The sequence below is a fragment of the Oxyura jamaicensis genome, chromosome 3 (genome assembly GCF_011077185.1).
Source record: "Oxyura jamaicensis isolate SHBP4307 breed ruddy duck chromosome 3, BPBGC_Ojam_1.0, whole genome shotgun sequence".
Classification (NCBI taxonomy): Eukaryota; Metazoa; Chordata; class Aves; order Anseriformes; family Anatidae; genus Oxyura; species Oxyura jamaicensis.
This window is the reverse complement of record NC_048895.1, coordinates 8773021-8786841: the sequence shown is the minus strand read 5'-3', so window position 1 is coordinate 8786841 and position 13821 is coordinate 8773021. Positions and strand designations below refer to the sequence as shown.

Genomic DNA, 13821 nt, shown 5'->3' with positions numbered 1-13821 from the left:
CAAACAAACTTTTAATTAAAAATAAAATAAATCAACCTGCTCAAACATTACTTCTTTCCCTTTAAAACTTACTGTCTGACTTAAATTTGATCTGCTTCACTAAAGCAAGCAAGAACTTGATGACCTGTGAAAATAAGCAAAATACTTTGAGTGAAATGCTCTGGCTTGGTCTAAACTAGCCATGTGTTTTTGTTGGATCCTGGGCTGCGTACCACAAGTGATAATGCACTGCTCTAGTCCAGCAGTTCCGCAGACCTAATTCTGGTACTGCTATCGTAGGTGAAAACCAATCCCATCCTCTCTTCAGTAGTTCTGAGCTAGACTTTAAGTAGGAAAAAGATTTTAAACATCCAATTTACTTTCCACCATCGGCAGTGCTGGTTTCTCTACACAGACTTCCCAGTGTGTGTGATGCTCCCTGGCCTCAACGTTTCACCTGTGGTTCTTGCAATGCTGTGCAAAGGTTCCCAGCCTTGCTGGGAGGCAAAGGCCCATGGCTGCTGAGCTGTGACACACAGATTAGGCAGAAAACATTCATGGGGTCAGTGAGACAGCAAGATCTACATTTTGAGGCTAAATTAGGATCTTATTTCCTTAGAAAAACAGCAGTTTACATGTCAATGAAGGCTATTAACATTTATAACTTAGAAATAGTGCCATGTTGGCCCACGCTATTGCAATACAGCAGCTTTCTGTTCTTTACATGAAAGTCATTCGAATCTTTGTGAAAGGCAATATTTAACCCTGTCATAGGAACACATGAAACACAAATGTTATAAGAGCTAAGGTCCTCAGGTGACCAAGGCATCCCTGAAGCAGACAGTGTCACAACAGAAGTCAGTGGCACTTGGGATTTGCTCCTGTCCTGTCCTCAGAGAGGCATGGCCGTTCCCTGAGCTATGGCAGGAAAGCAGATGGTCACAGACAGATCTCCAAACCCAGACCATGTACACAGTGAAAGCTGGTGTATCACACCACAAGGTCAGAAAAGCTGATCAGGCTGTTTTACCAAAGCCTGAAAATCCCTCCCACCTGATAAATGGTGTAGCTTCAAAATACCAAACAGATGTAATATACTCATGTGGGGCTATAATGTGGTTTGATTTCCAGACACAATAGCAGTATGATAGGAAAGGGCTCCCAGTTTATAATAAAGCTTGTAAGGCTTCCTTAGAAATGGAGTAATCAGAAGGCTGCCATATCATAAACTAATTCCCCTATCCTCGCTTGGCTGTTGAGCCAATAAAATAAAGTTAGAGGCATCTAACTGCATATACTTCAATAACATGCTATCCTCAACATATTTCAAACACGAATGCACTGTGCATGGCCTTGAAAGGAGGCAAGTGAGAAATATTTCATTTTTAAAGCTGTCCTTTCTTCCTTCATTGGTGAGCCCAATTACAGAGCCATGATGAGACTATAAATTCTTAATATTGTTCCCTTGGCAATTTATACTCGTGCAGCATTTTCTTAGGTAGAACCATATTATGGAAGCAATAACACTTTCACCAGCACATGCACAAATGGATCATGGCTTATGTATTCTGGTTGAGCTGGCGAAGTCTCAAGAAATTAATTCAGTCCATGAGCAGCTGCTCGCAACCTACTAATATAAAAGTCTACATCATAAAAATACAATAGATAGAGACCAGCTTAGCTTGATAACTTCTTTTTACTGCTTTAAATTTCTATTGCTGAAGCTGTAAATACTGAACTCATAAAATAGCAAGAAAGAAATGTTTTCTGGGTATTGCATTAAAGATGGGATGTACCCATAAAGCATGGGTGGAATTAGTTCTTGAGCTAGTTCCCTCTTCCTTAGCTTACAGTTTTAGATGTCTGCTGATATAATTCTGGATATAAGGCACCAGAGAACAAAACTCCATAAGTAAGAGATTTAAGAGAGTTGTGCAACCACTGGGATGCCATCTACTGTCTCTCTCTCTCTGCCCTCCTCACCCCAAGTTGTCTGGTCCCCAGGACAGGGAAGCACAGGTCAGACAAGGGATATGTAAATCACACAGCATTGCTCCAGCCAGCCCTGTTTATAAAATACTACAGACTCACTCCCCCTTCTCTGAAATGAAAGTGCCTCTCACTCAGATGATATAGCGAGCTGTATTTGGCACTGCTGGGCTGCTTAGTCCTGGGTTCACCACCGTGGTCTCTTGCTCTGCTCTGAATTTCAGTTTGTATTTCTGCACCTGCAATAATACCCCTCCATAGCTCATAGAGGAAATATACATGCAAACATACAACACATTAGGGGCAAGGCAACTGAGCATGTAAGCCTCCTGGTCTTGGTGCAGGGGAAAGCCATCTCAGGACAGCCCAGAATAACGTTAGGCTGGTGACTTCGTGGGGCTGTAAAGAAACATACACCTTTTTGTCTAGACGCCATAGCCTGCTGCTGTCCACAGATGGCGTCTAGAAGCCAGATAATAAAATCTTATGACATAAATCCGTTGTAGCTCCTGGCAAATGTGTCCAGAAAAAGAGTGAGCGGCAGTGCACACTCTGGACAGCTCTTTCACCAGACTCAGCAGCATTTGTCCCTGAGCCAGCTGCAGGCCACCCTCACGGATATCTGACTTGGGCGCAGACTAGCCCTGTCTCCTGTCACAGCCGGCAGCCCGCATCAGATGCCTCGCAGCCCAGGGATGTTTGCATGTATGAAACTATTTCTACCTCTACCCTCAAGTGCCTGTGGTGAGCTAATTTATCTTTGCACTGCAACTACCACTGTTCTACCACTGCAGACTACTGACCCTGAACAAAAGCCAGGAGATAACACAGTGAAGAGCAGATTGCGTGAAAAATGCTTGGGATCACAGCTAAATAACAAAAAGCAGTGTGAGTTCCCCTCTCAACACCTCCTGATTGCGTGTATTACACCAACACCAAGTTCTCACACGTGCCATCCCATTGTGTTCAGCCGTAGAAGTGCAATTAGTAAAGAGAGCCCATAAAGGAATTGCCAATGTGATGGACAGATTCTCCAGTCCTTAATTATACTATTTACTGTTACCTTTGTTTATGCTATTTATCTCACAAGTGAAGATAACACTAAAGTGATGGTTTGATTAAGATAGAAGGTAAGAATTATCTTAACAAATGCCAGGAATTGGAAATGGAAGAGAAAGAAGATTTATCAGCCTTAGCCCATCTGGTTATGAATGCATGCCTTCAAGCCATATAAACAGACACAAACAGACACACAAACAAGAAGTCTCTGAGTTTCTGCAGTTATCATCGTGTTAAAATTACCAGGTGAGTGTTTACCCCAGGCATCCCTGCAACTCTGGAAGGAGGATGCGAAAAGGACAGGACAGCGGAATGGGGTTTGGGGAAGGATGAAACCCTTGTGAGTGTCTCCTTAAGCTGAGTTCCCAAGTATGGTGGCAACAAGGCAAATGTTACCACTGTTCATCAGCTTGGTTAACTGCATATTCCCCATAAGAACTTCATATCACTCCCAATTATTTTTTAGTTTATTGCCATAGAGGCAAGGATATTAATCTTGCTCTGTGCAAGAGATCTTACATTTCCTTTCAGGACATTTGAAAGTATGGCTTTTAGTTTAACAACACATTTTTATTCGCAGCATGTTGCTTCCTCCCTGCCAATATTTCAGCTTCATCACTAATTCATGAACCATCACTCTGGTGAGAATCAGCCCTAGACTAAGAAAAAGCATTCCTACATTTATTTGTCTCTGTTTGTAAAAGATACTACTTTTCTCTTTAATAACAGTGTTGTGCTTTTTTTTTTTTTTTTTTTTTTTTAATTCTGAAAAATGATTATAAATTAGATTTACATTTCTATGGCCAATAGAGAATTTGGTGCATAGAGCGTAGATGTAAGCTAGGTAGAATGGCAATACATCAAAGGCTTGTCAGTCTTTCTTTACATGCAGGGATGCCTGTAGTGGGATTTTCAAAGCACTGTGGAGAATACCCAGCATCCACTGAAACCCTGAAATATCCTGGGAAACCTGGCTCTCCAGGAAGAGAAACTAGAACAAACTACACCCCAAAACTCTTCTATGACAGGAAATGTAATGCACATAACAAGGGTAGATAAAGCTATAAGTACAATGCGAAGGGATTTATTTGTGGGGGGAGCTGTCTTTTGTTGTGTGTGTATTGCCAAGAGATAGCTGCAATACCATCACTGTAAAATTAAGTGTAATCGTTCCTCAACAACAATTTCTTTCTTAGCTAGAATGCAATATTATCCCTTCTGCTCTCCATTCCACAATGGCTGTTTGACAGAACTGTTTTCCTAATGCAGGTTCGTCTGCTCATTTTACGCTTTCTGATATGGTATGAGAGCAATCCTTCCCAGAGGGCAGCTCACCATCACCACTCTCTCTTCTTAGCAAGCATTAAACCTAAGTTATGCCAAGGTCCTTCTGACCCTAGTATTATAAATTACTTCTTAACGAGAATTGCAAACACATTGAAGGGGAGGGCATTAAAAAAGTTATATGCCCAGCACCCCCAGGTATGGGACCGTGACTAGACAATAAAACAGCAGAGAAAAATCCCTTCTCTCACGCTGAACATTACAGAGGTGTAATACCAGTGTAACTCCACAAACGAGAGAACATGACGACACAACAGCAAATTAATTGAAAACTCTTCTAAATATCAAGAAACTGAAAAAAAAATAATAATAATAAAAAAAATTAAACCTGCTTTTCTTGAGAGGGTAAAATCTCTCAATTTTGATTAGTTTGCATTACCCTGCCTGGGTTATTCATGCCTTTTCTGTTATTTTTAGACTAGTTCTCCATGGAGCAGAATAACAAAAAAACAGGATGGGAATTTTTCTATAGCCAGATTCTCTGCTCCAACAAACATTGGTGGAAGGACTATCAGGTATCCACTAACTGCAAGACATAGAACTATTGCTAAACATAAAACAGCCATGTCACACACATCGACGAAAGATTCTCTCTATGACAGGAATATTTAAGGGGATCAAGAAAATCTTTATGGAAACTCTAGACAGATGAAAGAAAGGCATGAGAAGAAAACCAGCTTGTGTAAGTTGACTTCACGGGGACTATGAGCTGGTCAGAGGTTTGTAAAGTTTATACTGCAAAACTGAGAAGACTCAGGAGAAATTTGTGACAGGTCTTCCTGAGTTATTGGAATATGTTGCCAAATTTGTAGGCAAGAGCATGAAGGTGAGCATGAAGATGCCCATAATTCATGTTATAGGCAAAAGATTAGAGTCTCGGGATCTGAGAATGCTTTGGATGCTTCACCACCTACCACAGCAATAGATTTAATTATCATGTCACCAAACATGGTACACTGAATGTGTTGTTCACAGGGAGGTGGTGATGAAGAGTGGGTGAAACTGGCACAGGCAAGAGGAAGAAATAATTTGGATGGAAAATGAGTAATTGCACAGCTCCCACACAAAACCACCCCAGATGTTCTGGGGAATTTCAAATCTTTTCATTATGGAAACCCAACTATAATCCACAAAGAGAGGAGGCTCCTTCCCTACAACAGCAGGAGGAACTGTGGTTGTCACAACTGCATGACACCAAAGAGAGACAAGAGACATGCAAGGTTTGTTTGTTTGTTTGGACTGATTTGTTTCCTTTTTAACTTGTGGCATGCATTTTACCTGACCTTCTAATATAGTATATACTTAACAGATTCTGAGATGCCGTTGAGTGTCTTTGACAAAAAACGGAGACTGACCCTGGAAGGAGCTGAAAGGATGGGAATAAAACAAGGAGGTTCCCACTACTGGGGAATAATATTACTCCACAGACAGGGTGGTACAATCACAGCTGTAATTACGATCACATGAGTGATCTGTGTCCGAAATGACAATTAAACTGGTAGCACACCAAAACAGACAACGTGACGTCAGTAGTACAGCTGGCATCTTTCAAAGCAGGGACTATTTACAGGCCTCTGGAGCCAGGATGTGATCAGACTCTTCCATTTTGACTGCAATAGCATGTGAAAAGCATATGTAAGCTGACTGGAGAAAAATACAGTTCCACACAGGAGAGCACAGTATCCTGAGACTATGCAGTAAAAAAAATCCCACAATAGTGCAGAGATAACGTCAACAGACCTTAGAATATACTGAAAGCTGGGACAGTTTACACAACTGCATTGTGCTCTGTAACATCTATTGGAGGATCAGGTACACCCCTGTCACTGGTTTCAGTGCAAGTGTGTACATACCATTCTGCCCCGATACCTTGATTAGTTAATACGATTGTTACCTTGTTCACACCATCCGCCATCGCCTGCAGCGTTAGCTCTCTAGGTCCATCCACAGTCTTTCCATTATCAGTTGGTCCCCAGCTGGCACTGTATATATCTATAACTTGGGGCATATGACTGATAGAGGAAGCCTCAATAATGTCTGTCATAAATGGCTGGTCGAGCATTCGAATACCTGTGGATTTAATCAGCATAAACATGAATTATGCATTACCCAGGGCAAGATGAAAGCTCAGCACCTGGTAAGTCCCCCAGTTAAGGGTATTTTCATGCATTCAGCAATTCTGCACTCATCATTCACTTTCCACCAGGGTGTGTTTACCCAGCAGGACGCCAGCACTTAAACATCCAGCCGCGGCAATGCAGCATGGTCCAGAAAGACAAAACTCCTTACTGCTAATTACAGAGTATTTTTCACCTACTATTTGAAAACATTTGTGTTCAGCAATCTCACTTTTAATATTATTTAAATATTATAAAATGCTATTTAAATCTTAGTTTGTAACAACTAAGGATAACGATTACCATCACCACTCAATGTCCTGTAATTTATACTCAGTGATGTGTTGACACTTCATTTGTTTTTCAAGTAATTTTTTCTGTTTATTTTGGTTCTTCTCCAGAATTTAATCAGGAAGGGAAAAGATACTAGACAATGATTTCCTGGAAAACTATTGATGCCTCAACATGCAGACACAATAGTAAAGCATGGCCAGTATTTGTAGGAAAAAATAAAAAATAAAAATAAAACCTTCTTCCTATAACCCATATCGCAGTAGAAATTGAGTTAGACTTTAAGTGATACGATCCAAGGACATGTCAACTTCATAAGACACTGGAGAGCTGGCTGTAAGCAAGCCAGAGTGTATGACAAAGGTGGCAGTGCCCTTGCATCCATCATACCCACCCCTCACAGGCCAGCTGCACTGCTAGCCAACCTTTGGATGAGACCTGGGTAACCAGAGACACATTCCAAATCTCATTCATAGCCTTGAGTTGAAGTTCAGTGTTTTTCCCAACAGCTTCAGGACAGAGATATGACAGAAATCAATACCACAGAGCCAAACAGTGTGCACGGCAGTGGGGAGCCTGGTTGACAAGCCAGTGCTTTCACGGTATTCGATACAAAATCCATGTGCCAAATACAAGGCTGGGAAGAGTGGTATTTGCCAAACAGGCATGGTATAAACTTCAAATGGAAAACTGACCAAAGCTGGATAATTCCTGATCAGCTAATTCAAGCTAGAAATTAAGTGAACCTCAATGGCAGAGAAATCCCCTGACATGCTTGTAAAATGCAGGTCTGCACTGGAACCACAGAATTAATGATTGATCCCGGGGAGACAGGGGACAACAGGGGGAGCCAAGCAATCTGGATTGACTTCTGGGAAAAAAATAATAATAATAATAATAAAATAGATATGAGAATGAAAACACACATTTCCCTAGATCACTGCTTACCAACTTTCCAGTTCACCTGCAAATGTGACCCCAAATCATGTCAGGTGCGGACTGCCAACTCAATTAACTTCTGATTTTCCACTGACCACAGGGTGGTGCTGGAAGTGCACACCGTCCCCGTGTAGAAAAGGCTAGTGTTCCCAAAAATCAGTGGGGATTCTGCTATGAAGGGGGCAAATCTGGAAGACTATTTGTAGGCTATTGGTCATGAGAAAAGGCCTTCACCTCTTGATTTTTAAACAACCAGCTTGAAGCTGTAGATTTTACTATTAATACAGATGTGAACCTGCCAAAATCCCATGCTTCAAATCACATTTCCTCTAAAAACAGTTATTGCCAGAATGTAAACTGTAAAACGTCCCATCTGTGAAGGAGACATTGCTGAAGGAGACATCTGCTGAAGGAGAGGGACAAGCACTAGACCTGCCTGTTCAGTTACTAACTCTCATGTGACGTTTCTTGGGTAACAGCTTAGCAAACATTGCTTGGTGTCCTTCTAATGTGGAAGTTTGGCTTTGGATTGTGCAGTGACAGGTAAAACATAGCCTTCCTCAGACTTCTGACATGGCAGTGAACTGGGGACTGGCCCAGCAGAGCAGAGCTGCCCTTGCACACCCACTGCGAACCTTCCCCAGGAAGCAATGGGTGCATCCAAACTGGAGTTGTTAGTGTGGATTAAGGAATGAAATTAAATTTATAAGCATCCCTCTCTACTTGCTGTGCCCTTGTTAACATCACAGAACAACCTTCCAGTGGGAAAAACAGATTTATTTAGGATGAAACGAAACTGGCACATGCTGTCCCAGAGCTCAACTCACTCCAACCACTGTACTCAGTCTATCAGCACAGACAAAAGCTACTTGAAGTAAAAATACCCAACACACCTCAGGTGTGAATGCTGGGTGCTAAGCACCACCCCGTCCACTCTGTACGTTTACTCCTACCACTCTGCATGCCTTGTTACGAGAGAGGAAAGCAATGACTGCAGAGATTCCCAGGGCTGCAGGGCCTGTGCTGTGAAAGCCTAAAGAATACAAACGGCACGGGATTTGCCTTTTCAAGTACAGTTTCCAAGTGCAGCAGAAATTTGTATTTTACCTCCTGCAAAATGAAATTTGTCACAAATGATTCTGCAACAGTGCAGGGAAGGAGCATTGCAAATGGGTATACAAGCAGGGGATAACATAAGGAGGAGGTGAACTGTTCCTCTTCAATGTCATTGAAGAAGCAATATAAGGCCCTTAGATGAGAAGACAAAGACATAGAGAAATTCTTCTCTCCAGCTGCTGTGAAAAGTAATAAGCACGTGGTCCAGTGCCAGCCTGCAGTCCTGTCCTGGGCAACTACCTGTCCCTGCAGGAGCAGTTCTGCCTGAGGAGCATTTACACCTTGGATAGTGACTGTACCTGCCACCTTGGAGTTGTATGCGACTCCCACACCGCAGATGTTGTTGTTGGCAGCTGCAGACACCTCTCCCGCACATCTTGTCCCGTGGCTGCAGAGGGGAAAACAGAGACACCGTGTGAGCCCCAGCTAATTCGGTGGTCAACTGCATGTGCTGAGTGAAGACACTTTACCCTGGTCCTGGTTTTGCCTCATTATGGGCAGGTCCCAGAGCTTCTGAGGAAAACCCTTCCATGGCAAACTGCCGAGCGCTGTACTAGGATCCTTGGATGAGCTCATTCCTTCCTGAAGCACCAATAATCAATTTCCCCTCTGCAGTACGAATGATGCTTGCTCAGAGGTTAACATGCATACTTATGCTTCATTTAGTCCTAAAGTTATTCAGCCCTTTTCTTTTTAACTCTGGCTGTCAAATTCTGTCTTGTTACCAACCATTAGGCAGCAGAAACAGTCCCTTGAAAGAACAGTGCAGAAATAAGATCAATATTAAGTCCTGTATTTTTGTGACTAGGCAGCATGACACCTGTTATTTTGAGCCCCACAGAACAAGGTCCAATTGTCTTTTTGGTCTTCAAATATGTATCAGGAGTGTATCCCTGCCCACAACAAAATGCTATGCAAAGAGGTGGTGCAAGATCAAGCTGGAGCAGCAGAGAAGAGCCACAGTGGTCACTGCATTCCTCGGCACCGGAGCTGTGGCCTGGCTGGCCAGCCCAAGGGCACCTGTACCCTCCTCTTCCAGCCCCTAATTCCCACCAGAGCCACAAGCAGAAAAGGGGCTGCAGCTCTCAGCTCGCAGACCTCCTGCTTTCAGCTCAAACGGGAAATGTCTCTGACACCGAGGTCCAGGTTCAGGCTGACACGTGGTGTTTCAAAAACACTTGGCGTCTCTGAAGTGCTTTACAGCTCTTAACAGAGACCCTGAAGCTGCTGGTGGCTTTGAGGCAGGCTTGCAGGATGGCAGACTGCATTTTTCTTTCTCCTAATTCATCACAGAAATTAAACCACAGAGAAGATAAATAAAGGCAATATAATATAATTTTAAAAAATAGCGCAGCAGCAGAGCAACTAGCGAAATCTATGCTGATGACAGTTTTTTTAAGATGTTCCATCAATATGCATCCTTCCTACCGCTCACATTCACCCCTCTGTGCATTTCAGCTGGCAGTGTTCCTACAGCACGCTAAGGATTCATGCAATTAGCTGTGCTGTGTTGTAAAGGCTATACAGAGTCCCAGACGAACCATCCCTAGAGGCAGCAGGATTGTTTTCTTTTAATCAGCTTCTTTCTCCCTCTCTCCCTTTAAGCACCTCTGGCAAAGGTGAGTGTAAAATTAATAAAGGGGTGAGAAGCATCACATCCTTTTTACTGCTGCACTTGGAAGAGTGTGTTTTTCAAGGCGGCTCCCAGAAAGAAAAGGACTGGTCTCAAATGGACACAGTGTTGTGATCACGATCTCATGCAAGTTCCTTTTATAAAGGGGGGAGAGAGGTGAGTGATACAGACTTCTTATTCCACTGCTGGAGAAATTTCTTTCAACATTCAAGCACGTTTTCCCTCATGCCCTTGTTCAAGGAACTGTTAAAAAAATATACGGTTGCTAGGCATTCGCTATCTAGTCACCTGTGGGCTAGCTCGAAGCCACAAAGCAGAGTAAATGGCTTTGTTAAAAAATTGGCTTGACTGAGGCTGGGGCACCAAAAAAAAAAAAAATGGTCATGCTGTCAGATGAACTCTTTATCACAGAAGAAAAAACTGTATCAGGACCGCCAGAAGGCCCTTTTCCCTACTTCTCCTCTCCACGGGTCCACATGATGGAGCCTGCAAGCAGACCTGTTCCAGCAGCTCAGGGTTTAGACACCGTGCTGCTGACCGGAGGGAAAAAAAATCACATGCGAGCTACTGCAAATGCACTTGGTTGAATTATTAATGGCAAATATCAGACTTTTCAAATCTAGCCCTTTTTTGCTGTTCATGTATCATTGATAAACCCATTGTGGTTTCTATGAAGTAGTGACCTGTGTCATGGGCCCAAATCACAGCTTCTCTCTCCAATGGTCATCTCATCACCAAATTTCAATCTTTAAATCGGGGGATAAAAATAATTAAGTTGCTTGATATTGAGGCCTCTGAGCCTTTGAGTGTTGGCACATGGGGAAGCACAGAAGGAAGGGGGGCACTACTTTGGTAACGTGCCACTCCACCTGTATCCAAACATGTGAAGAACCAGCAGCAGTGCTGTGCTCTCCATTACCCTGGTTGTAACACTGCAGGTAGAAAGAGCTGTTATATTCCTTTAGATGAATTCTCAATTATTGCATGGTTTCCAGTGTATTGATTGAAAAACTGAGGAGGAGGGGAGCAGGTGTTTTTACCCTTTTAATGAGCGCTGTCTGGAAGCCAAGGGGATACTCAATGGGATTTTGTTTGGATCCATAATAAATAAAGGCCTTTTTTTCTTTAACATCTGAAGAAAACAGATTTCCAAGATAGTAAATAATTTTATGCCCAGCAAACTCTGATCTGGGTGAGAGAATATACTGAATACAGAGGCTACAGGAGTGAAAATTATTATTTGTTATTTATGTCACGGCAGAAATTCATAATCTCGGTGCTGTGAGATGCGGGAGCCTGGTGCATGCTCACAACAAGGAGTCAGAGGGCTGCACAGTGAGGCCGAGCTATCCCTGATGCACACAGGTACCTCCGCCACAACGTGGTTCCTGCCAAGCTCCCAAATGTTATGCAGGAGGAGGTGGTGGAGTCACAGCTGCTTCCCAAAGTGGGTGCCAGAAAACCCCTCTGAGTGCTGTGGGGCTGCCTCTGCCTTTGGGAACTGGGCTTGGTTCAGGTTCCTTCACTGCCCTCGCTGCTTCTCAGGCTCCAACACAGCCCTGCCCTGTGTTGCACCCAGCGTCCCCCATCCCAAAACGACGTTCTCCTGGCTGGCTTGGTCCCCAGGCTGTGCTCTGAACACAGTCAAGCAGAAAGTCCGGGGAGCATGGAAATAAATAGCGTTGCTGCCCAGCAATCTGCGTGCCTCTGCTGGGAACAGCAGCCAACCTGCCTGCCTGCAACTGCTGCCCAAAGCATCAAATTGTCCCCTTCCAAAACCCACCCTGCTTGGTTTCACAGGCCAGTGGCTCTTAGATATAAAGGCCAGAGTGCTTCCAGCAGCCTTAAAAAGCACAAAGTGGAAAGGGAATCTGTGCTTAGAAGCGGAGCAGCTGTGATTAATGAAATACTCCATGCAAAAACCTCTCCTTTTTTTCTTAAAGTCTAATGATACTTGGCACATGCAGCTGGCAGCTCACAAAAGCCCCTTGGTTCATCTTTTTTAAAAACAGTCCTCTGCTTCTTGTTCCACAAATCACTTGAATCGCTTACACAGAAACATATTCTTTATGGAAAAAGGAATGCCACGCTATCCTATTTTGAGTGTGATCCTCCTGCATGCATAAAATTCAATGGGAGAAACATAACTTAGTGCAAACTGAGCAAATTGGAGCCTTTATTGGCTTCTTTGAATGGCAGTCCTGTATAACTACTGTCTATCCAGATGCACCTGTGCAGTTACACATATGGATAGACAGACCGTCACAGGCAGGCAGTTGTAACCTCCCAGTAATAACAATTCAGGAGTCAGAAGTCATGACAATAGCTTATAGATGGGCACATCAGCTTAATTAACAAAACAGCATAGAAATCTGCAGAGAAAAACAGCCACAACCACTCCTGAACAGCTGGACACAGTGTGTTGGTTCTTGTCTTAGTCTGGACAAAACATGAAATCTTACTTCTTGAAGACTTCCCGGATTGTGCAGGCAAGGAACGAATTTGACATTGAAACAGTCTCAGCTCCCTGTCCACTCAAGAAAATAAACAGGAAGAGGTATTGCAGTTCTCTGAAAACCGGCATCATGCTGTTCTCAATAATTATAGATCGAGTCACAGGCAACTGTGCTGCTTACTGTTGATTCTTCACTCGGGTGCCTGAGGTTGGCCAGAGGAATCTGAGGCAAGAGGCCATAAGCCTTGTCACTTCCAGGATGCTCAAGGCCTGTTTAAGAGACTTTAGGAGGTAACTCTGTCTGCAGTGCCACCTTGCTGAACACGTGAGGACCGCAAACTGCGCCCTGCTATAAAATATTTGATTGCAGCACAACTGGTGTTAATGGGGCTTGGCAGAACACACTTAGTTTTATGAAGTTCCACACTGAAAATGACACAATCTACCATTACCCACTAAAGCTAAATTTAATTTTCCTCTGTGCTGCTCCAGAGCTAAGTGATATCTTTCTCCTACAAAGATCCTTTGCATAAATAAAGCAAGAAAGCTAGTAGACCTTCACAAATTAGAGCCCTAGTCTTTCTCTGACTTTCCATTCACTAATTGGATTCATGCTAGTTTAAAAGTGTCAGATGTCCTTTCCTGAAATGAAGGAGAAACATCACTGGCATCTTGCTTTTGCTGAAAAATGGCAGGACTATAAACAAGGACATCACAGCTCCTAAATCTGTTTGATCCATTCCAGGAAGCCTGTGTCTGAGGTGGAAGCACAGCTGCTCCACATCTTTGTTGTGCCACCCTGACTGAAGTAAAATTGATTTCTTTAGAAACAGAAACAAACAACAACAAAACAATCTGCATCCAAAACTCAAGAAGCCATTCATGCAGCCACACTAAGT

At 43.1% G+C, this 13821-nt stretch overlaps 1 protein-coding gene across 1 annotated transcript in view; it reads right to left on the bottom strand.

Moving 5' to 3' along the window:
* Nucleotides 1–13821, bottom strand: part of PCSK2 (proprotein convertase subtilisin/kexin type 2) — a 102659-nt gene that overhangs the window by 16647 nt on the left and 72191 nt on the right. The window contains exons 7-8 of the mRNA XM_035320344.1: nucleotides 9134–9222; nucleotides 6266–6441 (exon numbers count right to left, since the gene is read on the bottom strand). Coding sequence (XP_035176235.1) covers nucleotides 6266–6441; nucleotides 9134–9222 — 265 coding nt within the window. The remainder of the gene's footprint in view (nucleotides 1–6265; nucleotides 6442–9133; nucleotides 9223–13821) is intronic.